The sequence below is a fragment of the Crocodylus siamensis genome, chromosome 5, assembly GCF_052110815.1.
Source record: "Crocodylus siamensis isolate JL-2025a chromosome 5, ASM5211081v1, whole genome shotgun sequence".
NCBI classification, from domain to species: domain Eukaryota; kingdom Metazoa; phylum Chordata; order Crocodylia; family Crocodylidae; genus Crocodylus; species Crocodylus siamensis.
The window spans coordinates 19,241,453-19,257,232 of record NC_143399.1 but is presented as its reverse complement, the minus strand read 5'-3'; the positions used below and the strand labels follow the sequence as shown (position 1 = coordinate 19,257,232).

At 39.3% G+C, this 15,780-nt stretch overlaps 1 protein-coding gene across 1 annotated transcript in view; it reads right to left on the bottom strand.

The window, feature by feature from the left end:
• Positions 1 to 15,780, bottom strand: part of LRRC7 (leucine rich repeat containing 7) — a 231,908-nt gene that overhangs the window by 69,752 nt on the left and 146,376 nt on the right. Inside the window, exons 12-14 of the mRNA XM_090049025.1 lie at positions 9,697 to 9,766; positions 6,424 to 6,523; positions 4,836 to 4,960 (exon numbers count right to left, since the gene is read on the bottom strand). Coding sequence (XP_089905151.1) covers positions 4,836 to 4,960; positions 6,424 to 6,523; positions 9,697 to 9,766 — 295 coding nt within the window. The remainder of the gene's footprint in view (positions 1 to 4,835; positions 4,961 to 6,423; positions 6,524 to 9,696; positions 9,767 to 15,780) is intronic.

Below are 15,780 nucleotides of genomic sequence, written 5' to 3'. Positions count from 1 at the left end.
AGCCCCAGCAGCATGGAGTGCTGGTGGTGTAACACTGGCTTTGCCCCCTCACTCTAGCACACAGGACCAGATGGGAGGGGGGGTGCTGGGTAGTGGTGCTGCCCACCCCCCACCCCATCAGTCATGACAGGCAATGGCGGGGATGGGCTGGGACAGCAGCACGGGGTGGTGGGTGGTGGTGCTGTATCTCCACCCACCTCCCTCATCCCCACCCCGCTGCGTCATTCCTGAGGGGTAATTGGTTAGTATAATATGTAGAGTAGCAGGCCACCAAGTGTGTTTGTCTGTGGTGGTTGATGTTTTGTCAAATGATGTCAAGTATGAACAGAGAAATTTAAACCAACTCAAAAATGGTGGTAAAGTTGGTCATGATACTGAGTTTCATTTCATCATTCTTTCTGTTCCATCTATACAGATTCATTAACTATCACTAGTTAGAGAGGGACTGACAAAGTCATAATATGAAAACAGATTTATTTTTGAAAAAGGATAAGTTATGACCAACTGCTAATTCCATAAGGGAATAGGAAAGTGTTTAAATTTAGTCAAGCATAGAGTGGACTCATGCTAAAACAGAATCATTTATATCAACTATCCGGACAAGAAGTCAAAAACTCTTATAACTCAGAATGACTGGCTTAGTCTCACTGGAACAGGGTTTAATACACGTAGGGAAAGCACGGGTGATGTGGACATTCAGATGCAGTGAGCCAAACATTTGTGAAGATGGTCTGTACCAGTCCAGTGGAACTTGGGTAACTTACATGGTATAAAAAGCATTCTGTACTCTTCTTACTTCTGTACTTTTTCTCCCAAACCATTAATAACTATACTGGTTCAGAGGTCATGATGCCATTCATACCTGCTAAACTTCAACCCCATCTAATAAGCCTAAGATAAAGATAAGTACAAATGGAAAATGAACTCTGATATTTTCCAGTAGAAAATATATGAGATTAGGAAGCAAGTATCCCATGTTTCTGATTCCAGCACTAGGGCTATGTGGAACTTTGGTCCCTGATTCAATTCAGTGGAGATTCGGCCCGATTTGGTGGCCAAATCTCCAAATCTGAATCAAATCAAATCAGAGGACTCTTTAATTTCTCTGAATCAAATCAGAACCCTCTGAATCAATTTGGAGATATTCGGAAAGATTCAGCGATTCAGACATAAACACAGATTTAAATGTTTTTTCTACATACCTCTAGGTAACAGGCCGTTCACAAATACTGCAATGTTGGGTCAGATTGAGCATCCCACAGAAGCGTGGAGGGGGTCCCCAGTATGCTCAGCAGCAGACCCGGAAATGGACCAGAAGCACTTCCTGTCCACTTCCGGAGACTGGTGCCTCCTGGGTCTGGGGTGCACTCAGGGTTCCTCCATGGCTGATTACCAAGCCAGGGGGCTGTGGAGGCCCGCCCCCCGTGCACTCCCCAGTGGACCCAGAAGTGGACCAGAAGTACTTCCAGTCCACTTCCGAGTATGCCACTAAGCATGCAGGAGACCTCTCCCCACTGTGCCCCCTCCGAATTCATGAGGTGCACCTGGTACCTCAAGGTATGTAGAAAAAACATTTAAAGCTGTGTCTATGTCCAAATCACTGATTCCTCAAATCCGCATCGAATCTTCAGATTTAGATTCGGCCAAATTGAATCGGGGACAGTGAGCCGAATCAATGAATCGAATCACTGTCCCCAATTCAGGCCGAATCCAAATCTGAACTGAATAGGGTCTGTTTCCCACATCTGTATCCAGCAGCTCTCTTCTGATAGGATCATCTCTCAAACTGCACAGACACAAGCAGATGTTCATGTGGGGACAACTACCCCAAGATAAATAAAAAAAGCAAGCAACCTTGGGGTTAGTTCCTTGAACATGCATGCTGAATACACATGGACAGTACTTGAACATTTGCTCCTCTCTGCACAATAGATGGCAGGATTTGAACCAATGTATAAACCAGCTATTACCCTGTCTAGTACTACATTTTACAACGAGCATTTATTCAAGTGAAATATTGTTATTGAAATATATAATCAAGCTGCATTGAAATAGATGTGTGTGTGGTTTTTAATACACTGTAACATAAAAATGAAATAACCAGAAAAATATAGCACTTTCCAATGTAGGATACCTAAAAATATGAGGGTGTTTTAGAAGCTAATGGCAATTTCAAAATAAAACCATTGTGTGTGCAATGATAACTGAGCCACATCAATTCTCTACGAGGTTGCAAACAATGGGTGGGTTCAATAATGCCACCATCAGTGTTTCCCACTGTTGTGTAGTTTCCCATTTTGTTGCAGAGATAAAACATGAGCAGTGATTTTGCCATTAGTTTCCGAAACACTCTTGTATATTAATAGAAATGGCATTCTGTTTGAACTCATTTCTAAATGTTACTATAAGTCAGAGGTGCAGGTTATTTAGTGAATGCATAACATACAAATGGATACATCTGACACTTTAATCCACTAGTCACTGGATTTTAGGCTGATGTAAATTAACCAGAGAACTGATTGATTTGATTTAAGATTTTAATGTAATTATTTACTATGAGGCCATGATTTTTTTTTAAAAGTCAGTTTGTTTTCTGTTTAACAAAATCATCAGTAGAAAAGAGTGCATTTATTCTGATCATAACCAAATGGTTGGGTACTTGCAATTAAAAAGTTAAAAGGAAATGGAAGCCCCAGTGAGAAGTCCATTTAGTATCTGTAAATAAAAGTGTGTGTGTGTGTTCTTTTACACTTTAACAAGATATGTTGATACCATTACCATAGGAGCTTATCTTATAGTTGCCATTTTGCAATGTGGGTTGCTTTCAATAATTTTTAAAAATTTACAGTTGCAAAGTAGTTGATCTATGATAATTCCCTGCTATTATTCTGGAAGCAGCAAATCTTATGCCCATGGAGAATATAAGGACTGGATGATGTCCCAACACCACTGAAAATGCGGAAGTTCAGGCACTGTACAGAAGGGACTATTCATGCTATCCAGACTGTTCTCTCCAGTGACTGTTCTCTCCAATGACTCATTCACCCGACAACTCAGGCAATTTCCTGTCTCACTTAGTCCTAACTACCAACACTGTAATAGGCTCCTTTTCTTCTGAGTTGCCTCTTTGTCCCTCAGTGGCTCCTAGACCTGAGGTACTGAGATTGCCATGACATTCTTCTTTTCCAAGTCTCAGCTGTTACTCTCATGTCAGTGGTCAACCATGTCCATTGATTTCATTGTAGCTCTCCTGTGGTAGCTATACAGTATCTCTAGCTCTAGTACATTGTAGCTCTAGTAACTATACAGTTATCTTGAGAAGCAGACAACAACATTATCTCACTTCCCATCCCATTCTTCCCAATAGCTCATGGAAGTATCCACTTGTTCACGGAATACATTTTCTGATTCAGTTTTCCTGCTTGTGTTCTCTTGGACCTATGCCTTCAGTTTAGCTCCTATTTTTTAGCATGAGCTCTGTAAGGCTTTGGCATAGAGTCTGTCCTTGCTTCTGCAGATCATTTCCAGACAAACAGAGAAGCAGAACATGCATACCCAGATTTCCAAGCATTGCCACCACAGTTCCTTGAACAGTTTCTTCCAGCAGAACAATGAAGCCACTTTATAACCTCTTGTGGACTTTGCCTATAAAAACTGACCCACCGAGTCGGTCAATTTTTTTGGTTACCACTCTACTTTCTGATCTGCTTGCTTCCTCACTTCTGAACAATTATCTCCTGACTACTGTTTCACCAACATCAACCTCTGGCTTCCCTTTTCTGACTGGTTCCTTCTATGCTGGAACCCCTTCTCAGAGATATTTCTTGAACTTGGCTCTTGACTCCTGGTTTCTGATTCTGGTTCCTGCCTTTTGGACTGTGATTCCCCCACGTCTCTTGCCCTACAATCTTGGGCCATGGGTTACTTCTGACTATTTACCTTTATGCTTCAGGCAACCTGCCCTTGTCCCAGATATAAGGCAAAGCCTTTTTTCAACTAAGGGAAGGTAACTGAATCGCTTTTAATTAGCACAAAATAAAAATATCTATTGCAAAGCCTATTTCTTTCATTGTGCATGAATCTGTGAAGTCAGTCTGTTGTAAAAAGATCATCTAGAGTTGGCTAACAACTTGCATCTTTCTAACATTTTTTTTTTCTTTTTACTAGAACTGTTACAAGAAGGGCATGTGATGATGTAGCTGGGCTATGGCAGCCAGCCAAAGTTTGTACAGCTATACCATGCAATTCTCAGTTTCCACACATTCATAAATGGGATTTACATTTGTATGACATTGGGCACATCTACACATGCATTAATGCGCCATAGTTACGGCGCATGAAGCCTAGTACCTGAAATAACAGGTACTAACTCAACGCGCAATAACCCACACTACTACGCAGTAGCACCAGGGTACACATTTTTAGTGACATTAATGTGCAGTAGACTAATTCTACTGCGCATTAGCTCACTAGCACAAGTTTTACTGTGATGCACTAATGGGCAGTAGAATTAGTCACTGAGCATTTCACTTCTTGTGTAGATGTGCCCACTTTGTATCCAAACAGCTAAGTCTATCAGCCTCAGAGTATCCTGAAGACATTCAAGTTTTGATATCCAGGTAACAAAAACCTCATCTAAAAATGTCAGAGCATACTGATGGGAGAATAGTCTGTTTATTTTTTCATTAATTATTGTATTTGTTCTCAAATACTTTATATAGCTTAAAACAAAAAATCAAGTTCTATCATGGCCTATATCTATTTGATTTTACCCACAACATACATGCAACAATGGCAGAACAAGTTAAAACAAAAGCAAGAAAACCCATAGTTACCTTAACTTTCCCTGCATTGTCTTCCTCTTCCTTTTTTTCTTCAAATTCAAAGGCTACAGTCATACGCTGCTGCCGTTGCTCCTCCCACAAAGTAGGGTTAAAACTATCACTGTCCGACTGGAAATCTATAGTTACGTTCCAAAGTAATATAAAAAAAATGGCGAGTAAGAGAATATACAATCAATGCACCAATCAAAACACATGACATTTATTTTAAACTAAAAAATAAAATACGTTGTGTTGAGCCTTAAACCTTGCACTACTACAGACATGGCCAACCTATCACACACAAGCTACAAGAGACATAGGCAGCTGCTGTGTGGGGCATATGAGCCCCAAGCACTCCGTATAGGGAGGTGGCAGAGAGGCAGGCAGCAGAGCGCTCTGTGAAGCAGCGCTGGGGCAGGATGCTGCTGGAAGAGGTAGAGACAGATATTACAGCCAAGAGCCAGGTTAAACCTTCCCTGGGGCTCTGCAGCTGCTGCATTCAGAGCTCTGGATTTTCACTGTCCATATAAAACTGTGATAGCTCTGAGGCTAGGGAGTGGTTGACCCGGCTCTTGGCAGCAACACCTCTTCTTGCAGAAGTGTTCTGTCCCTGCTCTGCTCCGTGTGGCCAGGGCCAAAGCCCCCCGCCTCCATTCTGGTACCTCAGGGCACAAACTACCAGGGACTCCGGGGAGGGCAGGGTGAACAACAGCGACACCTGGTAAATGGGGAAGGTTAACTTGTGGCATGCCTGTCAAAAAGGTTACAGTGAACTTTTTTCTTATAATTGTATAAAGAGATGGAAAAGTGACACAAGTTTGTCTTAATTTGCAAATAACCTTAAAGAAATAAATTGAAAACTGCTGCAGACTAGTTGCATTTGAACTAAATACTGTCAACTATAGTATTAGAGAACTCCTATTAAGGTTATGGGACTGTGTAATTAGAAGATTAAGACAGTGCTTTAGGTGAGAAGGAGGAGGATGGGAGAGTGGTAGACATTAAGGGTCAGATCCTTTCTTGTTAGGTAAGTGTGATTCCAGTCCATCCTGCTCGAGTCCCTGAAAATCCATTGACTCAAAAGGCTGGTGAGCCTTCCTTCTCTTTGCCACTTTTTATACCTTAGTCTTGAGATGAATATGAAAAACCATTATGAAAATAGATGTTTTAATGGTTTTTCAGGGACTTAAGCATAGTGGAAGATCACACTTACATATTTGGTCTAACTAACAGTATCTACCCTTAAACAGCTGTTGCCACCAGAGCTATGAAAGAAAAGCAGCTCTCCTCCCACCCACAGTATAAGTGTCAGACTGTATTTTATATTCTGTTACATCATTCATCAATTAAATGAATTCAGTGGGGTTAATCCTGTGTCAAATAACAAAATTTGGCTCCTTCTTCTGACTTCAAAAAAAGAGGACAAATCTTACTCCAGAATAGGCTGCTTTACATGCACTGTTTGTTATAGTCCCACCCACCAAATCATGCTTGAATATCTTTATTCCACACCTCCCCACTTCTGTGATATAAATAATCATAATAATACATGCTGCGGCCTTTGTAGAAGAAACTGCTGAGTTTTGTTTTTTGTTTTTACCTTCATCACCACGGGGTTGCTGGGGAAACATATAGTTAGTCAGTACTCTTTGCTTTGTTTCTGGATGAGCCTCGGTTTGTAAAGGGATAAGGGCCTTAGACTATAAATAAAGGACAAATGAAAATGTTCATCAGAATTTCAGTAATCTGTATTCAACAAAAATGTTTTTTATGATCTGATAAAACAGAAAATATAAAATGTAATTAGTTCCTCTAGTCTAATGACTAGTTTCTGCCCCTGGAAATTGAAAAATGCATTATTTTAATTTGGAATTTTCCCCTTGGGTTTCTCATTCTTAATTATACATATATAAAATCATACATGTAGAAATTTTTCCAGTGCAAGTACTAGAGTCAGAAAAATGACAGTGATTAAGTAAAATAAGAAGCTGGGAAGGCTAGGAAAAAGCACAGGGTAAGTGTCTAGCACTTGATTTTAAGCTGATTTGCCTGGAGTACATGAGTAGTAACTTTACTGTGGTCAGTACAGTTACAGTAGAATAATATTGGTACAAGTGAGTGGAATATTTGTCATCAGGCTTTGTGAATATTCAGATAAAGTAGTACGTTTTACTGTAGCATGTAGGAGCCAACATTGTAGATGAGTACAACATTCAAATTGTCTCTTGTAGAAAACCCAAGTTATTGAGAACAACCTCCTCCCTCATCTTAAAGAGAAAATAAATGTTCGATATGTTTGCATCAAGCTGAGCTGTTAAATAACCACTCAGTAGTTCACTCTAATGTTTCCTTTAGTTTGGGAGTTATATTTTTATGGCTATACAATAGAGATCAGTTTTTGACAAGCAGAAACAGAAATGAGAGAAAGAGAAAAGCTTTTAATTGACTTCATCAAAATCTCCTCAGAATTTTTGTAGAGATATGTATATAAGTTGTTAAAAAGACTAAACCATTATCTTAGCTACGTAAGTAAAAGTGGCAGTTAAGAATGACTGCATTGCATGAAATCTATACATTTGCTTATTAATGAAGTTTTAGCATTTTTAGTGTTGATTTATCACCGAATCTGCTATAGTTGTTTTGTATGTACATTCGTATCCCTAGGTAATTGGAAGTTAAATTAGGGCAGTTTACATCTAAATGAAACAGTTACACCAGATTAACTTAATTTACTGAAAGATAAAAGTGGACAGATGAAACGGCTAAATCAGCTGATACAAGTTAATGAGCAGCACATCTCATGCTTTTGTGTGCCCCTCTTTCACCCCATTCAAAACAATGTAATTGTTCATCTGTGCACACCCTTGGTCTTACAGTAAGTGTCTTACTGATTACTCATTTAATCATAAGTCAACAAGATATTCACTCAGCCTCTGACATTCAGAGAAGTACCTGATACTGCACTGAACCCTCTAAATTCAGGGGACATCTGTACAAAGATAGATATCCTTCCCAAGAGACAACTGTAGGATCATAATCTCAGTGTCTTTTTCACATTGATAACAAAATTATTCATTTGCAATAAAATGCTGAAGTTTGGTTCATGCACAACTGCTGTGATCAGACTTGAATTCAAAAGGCAACAAGATCTACAGTAAGTTTACAGTTCTAGGGGGGGAAAACTTATTTCATTATTAAAATAATTGCAAACTTATGGTAAACGTTTTGTGAAAATTAACTTATTTTCCTTCTACAGTAACTGTTAAAATGGCTGCAACTGCCAACTCATTTGTCTGCCAGTACCCATGGATAGATTTGGTAGTAGCTAGTTAAGCTGTAACATTTCTCAATACTAATTCTGCAAATTTAAAAGCCCTAGACCACAGGCAGTATCATCATAATGATGCCTGATAACACTGGGCAAAATCTCGCTGACTTCAGTGTTTAGAAACACAGTCACTAACCATCAAAACTACAAGATTTGGCACTTCAAGGTGACTGATAAATTCCATATGGAATTATGACATAAATTATCTCTCATGTCCATCACCTTTCTCATGCTACAGGTTGGTGGGGAAAGCTGGGGATCAGACAGCTCCACGCCACATACTCAAATTTAAATGCAAAGCCACAAAGTTGTTCTACATTAAATAGCCATCTTTGTAGCTGGTGTGCTATTTTTTATTGCATGATAAATTGATTGAGTGTGTGACATGTTATAATTTATTGTGCATAATGTAGCATCTTCCAGGGGCTGAAGCTCTTGCAGGATCTTGGAATAAAGCAAGTTAGATGCAGGTTGACTATAGCAAAAAACAGTATTTTGGGGAAAAAAAGGAATTTTTCTCAAGGACCAATTCTCAGCTAAGTATATTTAAATAATTGCACTGATTTCAATATGTGAGCAATAAGCTATGCTCATTTATTTCAAACTGATAATACCAAACATAATATTTATATTATATTATTAATTCTATTTTGAACATATTTTATTGAAGAAAAATAAAGGCAGACTTGTCATGAACACTTAATATTGTTCCCCTCCTCCTAATCTATCCACACACACATACACTTTTTTAGACAAAGAAAAGATACATATGAAAAATTTAAATCAAAATTTTAAACCGATTTCGGAACTTAGAAGTTGAAAGGCAAAAGGACATGGGTTACTACCGGACATTTTAAACGGTATTTGTTGCCTAGTTCCCATTGATTTCAGTAAGAGTTGTGTGTTTAAATACCTTTAGTAATCTAATAGCAAGTAGCTAAATCAGTCTTAACTATGGGACTTAAGAATGTTGACAATTTTGAACCTACCTTTATTTACCATTATTTTCTATGAGCAAAGAATTTAAATGTTACTTTTGATCAAGTAAAAGATATAAAGATAGCAAAACACCAAAAGAGTATCAAATGTATAACAGTTAAAAGAAAGCCTTCCTTTTCATGGAAGGAAAAAAGGGATAAATGGAGAACTGAGGGGGATGGGGAACAAAACACTAAGAGTGGTGTCATAGAGAGATTAAGGCATGAAGAGGACAGAGACCGTGTCCAGTATAAAATCCCTGGGCCCTGCTTCCTGCCATAGGCCACAAATGTGCTATTTCAGAGAGAGCCCTGTGAATACTGCTAGCTTTAATTTATCAGTTTTTTTCAGGACATTGAAACTTAGCAGATAAAAGGAACACATCCTTCCAAGGTGAGTTTTTCTGGTAAAAGTGGCTAACAAAGCGTACATTGAATCTAATGAGTCTAAATACTTCATAAGCACAGCTGAAATAACCTGTTAAAATATAGATTTTATCTGTGATCATTAATAAGACATCCTATACCTTGCTGTTAAAGATGAGATAAAAATGAAAAGTTATATTACCTGGTTGTCAGACAGCCACAAAGCTGCAAGTTCTTTAAGCTTAGTAAAAGTGAACGGTAAGTTCTTCAGTCTGTAAACAATAATATTAAAAACAATATGAATATTTGATGTATGCAACAGCTTATTTTAAGGAACACTGTGAAAAATTTTATACAATATATGTTAGCTTGATCACACTGAATTTGGTATTTTTCATTTTTATTTTCTTTTTGGTTTTATTAAGGGCATTAATTCATTCCTGCATTTAAAAGCTAGGGCCACAGCATCAGTCCAAACAACCTGACAACATCTTTTTGAGGTATTAAAGGAATATTGTCTTTACCTTACTTTTAACCAAGAATCTGTAGCTTTATGATTTTTTTCATTGTCTAGCAAAAAGTTCTGTTTGAACTTGCCCAACCTCAGTCAATACTGGCAAAATTAAGGAATCAAAATAATGGCACATAACATAAAAAGCCAGTAGGTGAAAACTTGGCCTTACAAAGTCAAAAGCAAATGAGGCAAGGGTTTCACTCAGTTTTTCTTGAACAGTACTTGTACTAAAATTATCATTTACTGTTTTAAGTCTGTATCAGAAATTATGCTGAACTATATTATCAAGCTTCTTTCTATATAGAGAAGTTTCAGTGCTATCATTATACTTTTCCTAGAAGACAAAATGAAATACGACAGCAAAACAAAAGTTCTAAAACAAAAAACTTCATCATATTTATGAACACATGGTTTCCCACAAGTGAACTGAGCTTTTCACTTCAGATAAACTGTCTTGGTTTTTTAAGCTAGGAAAGGGGAAAAATGTAAATGATCTCTCTCAAAGAAGTATGTAAATTCTCTCTCAAAGAATATTGCCTCAGATTCTCAACTCCCAGCCCACCCCTACTCTATTCAAAAGAGGCATTTTCATAATCTACTTTCTGATGCAGTTTATCAGGGAACCTGGCCCGCTGTTAGAAAATTACCCTGTTTGGGCACCAGCCAAGTAGGAAAAAATTCAACCTACAGGTCACTGGAGTGCTAAGAGGAAGAGAAAAATCCCACAACCTCAAAAATCCAGGTCAATCTAGCAGTTAGATGTTAAATAGCAATTTAACACATGACATTCTCAGCCAGGTCCAGAAACCTGTTCCTGCTCAGTGCAGAATAGTATCTGTCGGCAAAGGAAAGGGATTCTTAGCCAACCTGCTGGGCACACAGGAGCCAATAGGCTCAATAATATATCGTTGATCTATCTTTCTGTCAACCAGGTAATACAATATCCCCTCGCCCAAATCCACAAGAAGGCTGAGGTTGACATCCTATTTTTCCCGGTCATCTAAGTGGCAATTTCTTGGTAGTTTACAGGGAATTTTTAGCACTTACATGTCCAGGGTCATTTAAGTTTTAACTTAATTTTTAACTAATAACTCTAACGGCATAACTCCGTAGATGCACATACTGAGCATGTTCTGCAGCAGTCGTAGCCCAGGTGCGCAACCCTTGTGGACAGAGTATCTGATAATGGAGTCATCCAAAATCCATGACTACCAGACTTTGTTTCAGGAGTGAAAAAGGGCTGTGCATATATCCACCTGTCCATTTTCTGCCTCCATACTTCAGATGCTAAGACACCCACCTGGCAAGCTGAAGATGCTAAGTTTTTGCACCCCTCACTCAAAGAGTGAACCAGGGTCACTCTCACCTCTTAGTACAGCAGTCTAGCCACTATACCACAGTTCAGCCATTATTTTCTGCCTTTTCCAGTATTCCTTTAGAAGATGAGCCACAAACATAGATATTGGGGAAAAAATGGATGTGGGCAATACAGGGGAGAAGTTTAGAGACAAGGACTAAGGCTAGAAGCCCACTCCCTTCCAGGCAAGTAGCCACCTCACTGAGCCACACACCTTCTGGCTTGTGCCCTTTCTCTTGATCCACATGCCTACTCTCTCACGGATGCCAGGGCACCAGCTGCAAAAGGAGCACCAGACACAGGACTGGATAACAGCTGACCTGTGGTATGGTAGCTACAGTGTTGCTCTGGAAAGCAAGAGAGATCCAAGTTCTAACCCCTCTGCAGAAGGCGGACCCAGGCTCTGCAGCCACAGCTATTTGGGGGAGAAGATGACAAGTCTTGCCTACCCACCTATGGAGATGTCTCTGGGCACAGAGCTATGTGTCCAGGAAAGGAACCTTTCTGGATACAAAAATGCCTCTAGACCACTAAGAAGGAAGAGAGCACCACATGCAGACACTCAGGAAGGGAACACGAGGTCACTAAGTGCCTGCAAGAGAAGCCTGTGTTTGTGAAAAATAATTCCTAGAGGAGCAAAGGGCCTTCTTCCTTATGGCCCAGACAAAGCCTTGCCATTTCTGAGGGGAAAATCTTATTTTTAACTTTTTCTGTATTTTTGACTTTAAAAACGTCAGGTATGTCACACAGCAATTTCCCTTTTTAACTGAGCTCTTAACAAAGGAAGGTGTCTTCAAAATGTTGTTTTAATTACAGATGTACCAGCAAAGACAAACAAAGACGTTCTTACATAGTTTAAAGGGCATAATCGTATTTTCTTTTCTTTGAAGGTTACTGATGAGTAGAAATGTTTCTAAATATATCATGTACTCCTAACAAATAAAAACATATATTTAATCGTCTGGGAGATAAGTCACTTTGTACTATGCATTTCTAAACAACCCTTTTTAAAATTCATCTATTACAAAATGACTATGTTTTGAATGCTTTCTGTATGAACATTATCACCATATTCAAGGATGCAAATGATATGTAAAGACTATATAGCATTTCAGATGGAAAGTGCTGTATTTACATGAGATAATGCATTTTAAATAGCTATACTAAAAACCTAGATTTCCTCATCTATAAAAGTTAAATGTCCATTGCTGAATATTCTAATCTTATAAAAGACTAAATCGGTCCGTCTGTCTAACGCTTTAATCGCGCTCTGACTGGCTCACAGAAACAGCCAATCAGAGTGCTGCAAGTGTGGGGCTGCACCATCATGATTCCGAAGCTGTGCCAAGGACCGGACAGAGGGTGAGGGAGCCGAGGCCACCCCACCCCCGGCACAAGGCAAAAAGCGGCAGCATGGGTGTTAGGTGGCAGCACTCCATCCCAACCCCCTCCCCCCTGTCGTTCTTGATGGGCAATTGGCTAGTGAATATATATATTGCCCTTGTGAGTTCATAACCAATTTAATGGCTGTATGGATGAGAACATGTTATATATATATTAAACCCTATAATTAGTACCCACATAAAACAGAAGGCTGTGTGAACTAGCTTTAGTTTAGTTTCCACTAGTGTATTATCTGTAGAATGGATCACAGATTTCTAACTTAATTACTACTTGTCTCTTGAATAGTACAGCTTGTGGAATTCTTCATAAATTAACCTGACAAACGTAAGAGCTAACTAAAGTGAACATAAGATTCTCTTACAGAGAAACTTTCAGATTCCATTACTCAGAGCTGGGTATCTATATAAAGAATGAGTTATTTACTAGGAAGAAAAAGTGATTTGGTAGAAAATGCTTGAGACACAGAAACTAGCGTTGAATCAACCAACAGATGTGATAATAAAAACTGGTGACCTCCAATGGCACACAATATTTACAGCCAGCTTTCTGGTACTGGTGAAGTGGACACCAGGGAGAACCAAATGTATATTTTTGGATGGAGCAAACCCAGGACAACAGGAAAAACAACCCCGTTTTTTGTCTCTGCTTCCATGATGACAGAAAGGATCAAAAAGGATCAAATATGAAGTGCTGCTAAATCACTAGTTTGTAACTGAAGTGTATCAGCCATTAGCTCTTAGAATTGTTTTCTTTAATGGATTGATGACACCCAAGTCTGAATGTCAGAAGAAACTTCTACATTTTTTCTGAGAGAAAATTCTTCCCACTGTCATATGCACGCTATGCTTCTGGAGTAAGCGATAATGTCAGCTCTGGTGTCAACATTACCAGCTGTATCTGTGCCAAGTGAAACACAGGCAATTTTGAAGAAAATGGTGCCTGGCATGAGACCAGTGTGGGGAAAAGTGACAACTATGATGGAGCGGTCTCCAAAGCCAGAATGAACACAGGTGTTATCTTACCATTAGCGTCCAAATACAGTTAGAATCATAGGCCGTGTTCAGACAAAACAAGATGTGTGTGTGCATGACACTTTAAAGTGAGCTACATGCTTTTGCACTGCTTTAATGGTGTTGGTGTTTGCATGCCTCAATGGTATACCGTGCATTAATTCCAGCTGCTGTAGCAAATTTGGTGGTGTAATGCACCTTAAATGATTTGAGGTGCAGCAAACTAAAACTCCTTTGAGTTTTTAGGAACCCCTTTGAGGAGTTTTAGTTTGCTGCCCCTACAGCTATGGAGCAAAGCACCCAACTCCATGGAGCTCCACAGTGGTATTTTTTAAAACCCACTGCTTCAATTTAGGGCCCTTGTTTCATCTACACATACCCATAGAAAATGATGATTGTAAGGGACCTCAGGAGGTCATCTAGTCCAACCCCCCTGCTCAAAACAGGACCATCCCCAACTAGATCATTCCAGCCAAACTAGATCATTCCAGTCATTACTTTGTGGAGCCAGGTCTTAAAAACTGCCAAGGATGCAGATTCCACCCACTGACGCCACTAAGCAAGATTTTCACTGACTACACCTACTACAATGAAGTTGAAACTCCTGAGTCAATGAAGGACCTTTTTTTCAATTTGAGGCTGATTCTAAGAAAGCCCAGAAAAAGTTTTAGTTGATATATAATTTAATTCTTCTCCTGAGCCCCTAGTGTACATTCTAGCCAACTTCAAACTCCCTCTTGACTATCTTCAATTCAGTCTTAATGACCAACGCGTAACATGATTGATCCTTAATCAATAAGAGCGACTGTACTCCCATGTATTGAGAAACCAAAAGACAGGAGTATGTTATGAAAAGCAACTACCAAGAGATTAAGAATGTGCCCTATTTATAAACCCTTTTAGTGCCTCAGTCTGTACATTACATAGATGTAGGGGTTTTTTATACTCATTCACAGAGCAGGTAGGCCTAAGGGAGTCTAATAATAGTGTAAATGTTACAAATCCATTGACATCAATGAGGATGCACCTGTCTAAGTGAAAGTATAATTTGAATCATACAGAATTTTTATTTAGTTTTTTTAATCATCTGATATGAGTAAACAATCGGTGTATTTTAAAGTGCTGATAACAGCTTCTGTTCCTTCTAGTCTTAAAAAAAATTACGTTCAGAGATTTGTTTGCCTTCTATTATAGTTTAATGCCAGTTACACAAATAGTTAATTTTACTTAAATTAGGTCCAAGCAAAATACAAATTGTATAGTAATTTGTACAGAATGTACGTATATGGAGCAGTTGGAAAAAAGGGAGGGGCATGATCCTGCTCCCAATTAAGTCAAGTTGCCATTGGCTATGTACACATGGTCAAATGTTCTGGAGAATTCTTCCAGGATTGTTTTTCTGGTAGAAAAAAAACTTATCTGGAGATGCCTGAATAGACAACATGAATGGTGAGCCCTTGAAGAGCAGAGAGCTTGCAGTGTTGATGCTGCACAGCCAGAGGGCCCCAGGGCAACCATCTATGCCTACTCTAAAGGCTTCCTCAGTTTGCCTGAAGACAGATAGCAGCAGTGCACAGGGCAGCTCTGATTGGTTGATCCAGACTGCTCAGGGTCATCTTCTGTCTCCCTGTAGCACAATGTGGAGATTGGTAAGGTTGTGTTCTGCTTCTTGCTCAGCTGGAGCAGTAGAGTTCAGCAAGTGATACAGTGTCTGCTGGGAGGGGAAAGGGGGAGCAATGCATCCTAAGATGCTGGAGGACCATACTGTGGCTTCTCTCAGAAGAGAACATGTACAAACGTTTGCTTTTCCAGGAGAAACTCTCCTGGGTCGGATTGAACCCTGATTGTTCCTGGGTTTCTTTCCTTCCAAAGCAGCCATTTTTGCTCTGGGAAAAAAAAATCCTGAATATCTAACCTGTATATTAGTGGTTTCACCTAGGAGATTAGTGGCTCTGCCAGAGAAATTTAACATCTGTACATGGCCACTGAAGCAAGGAAGGA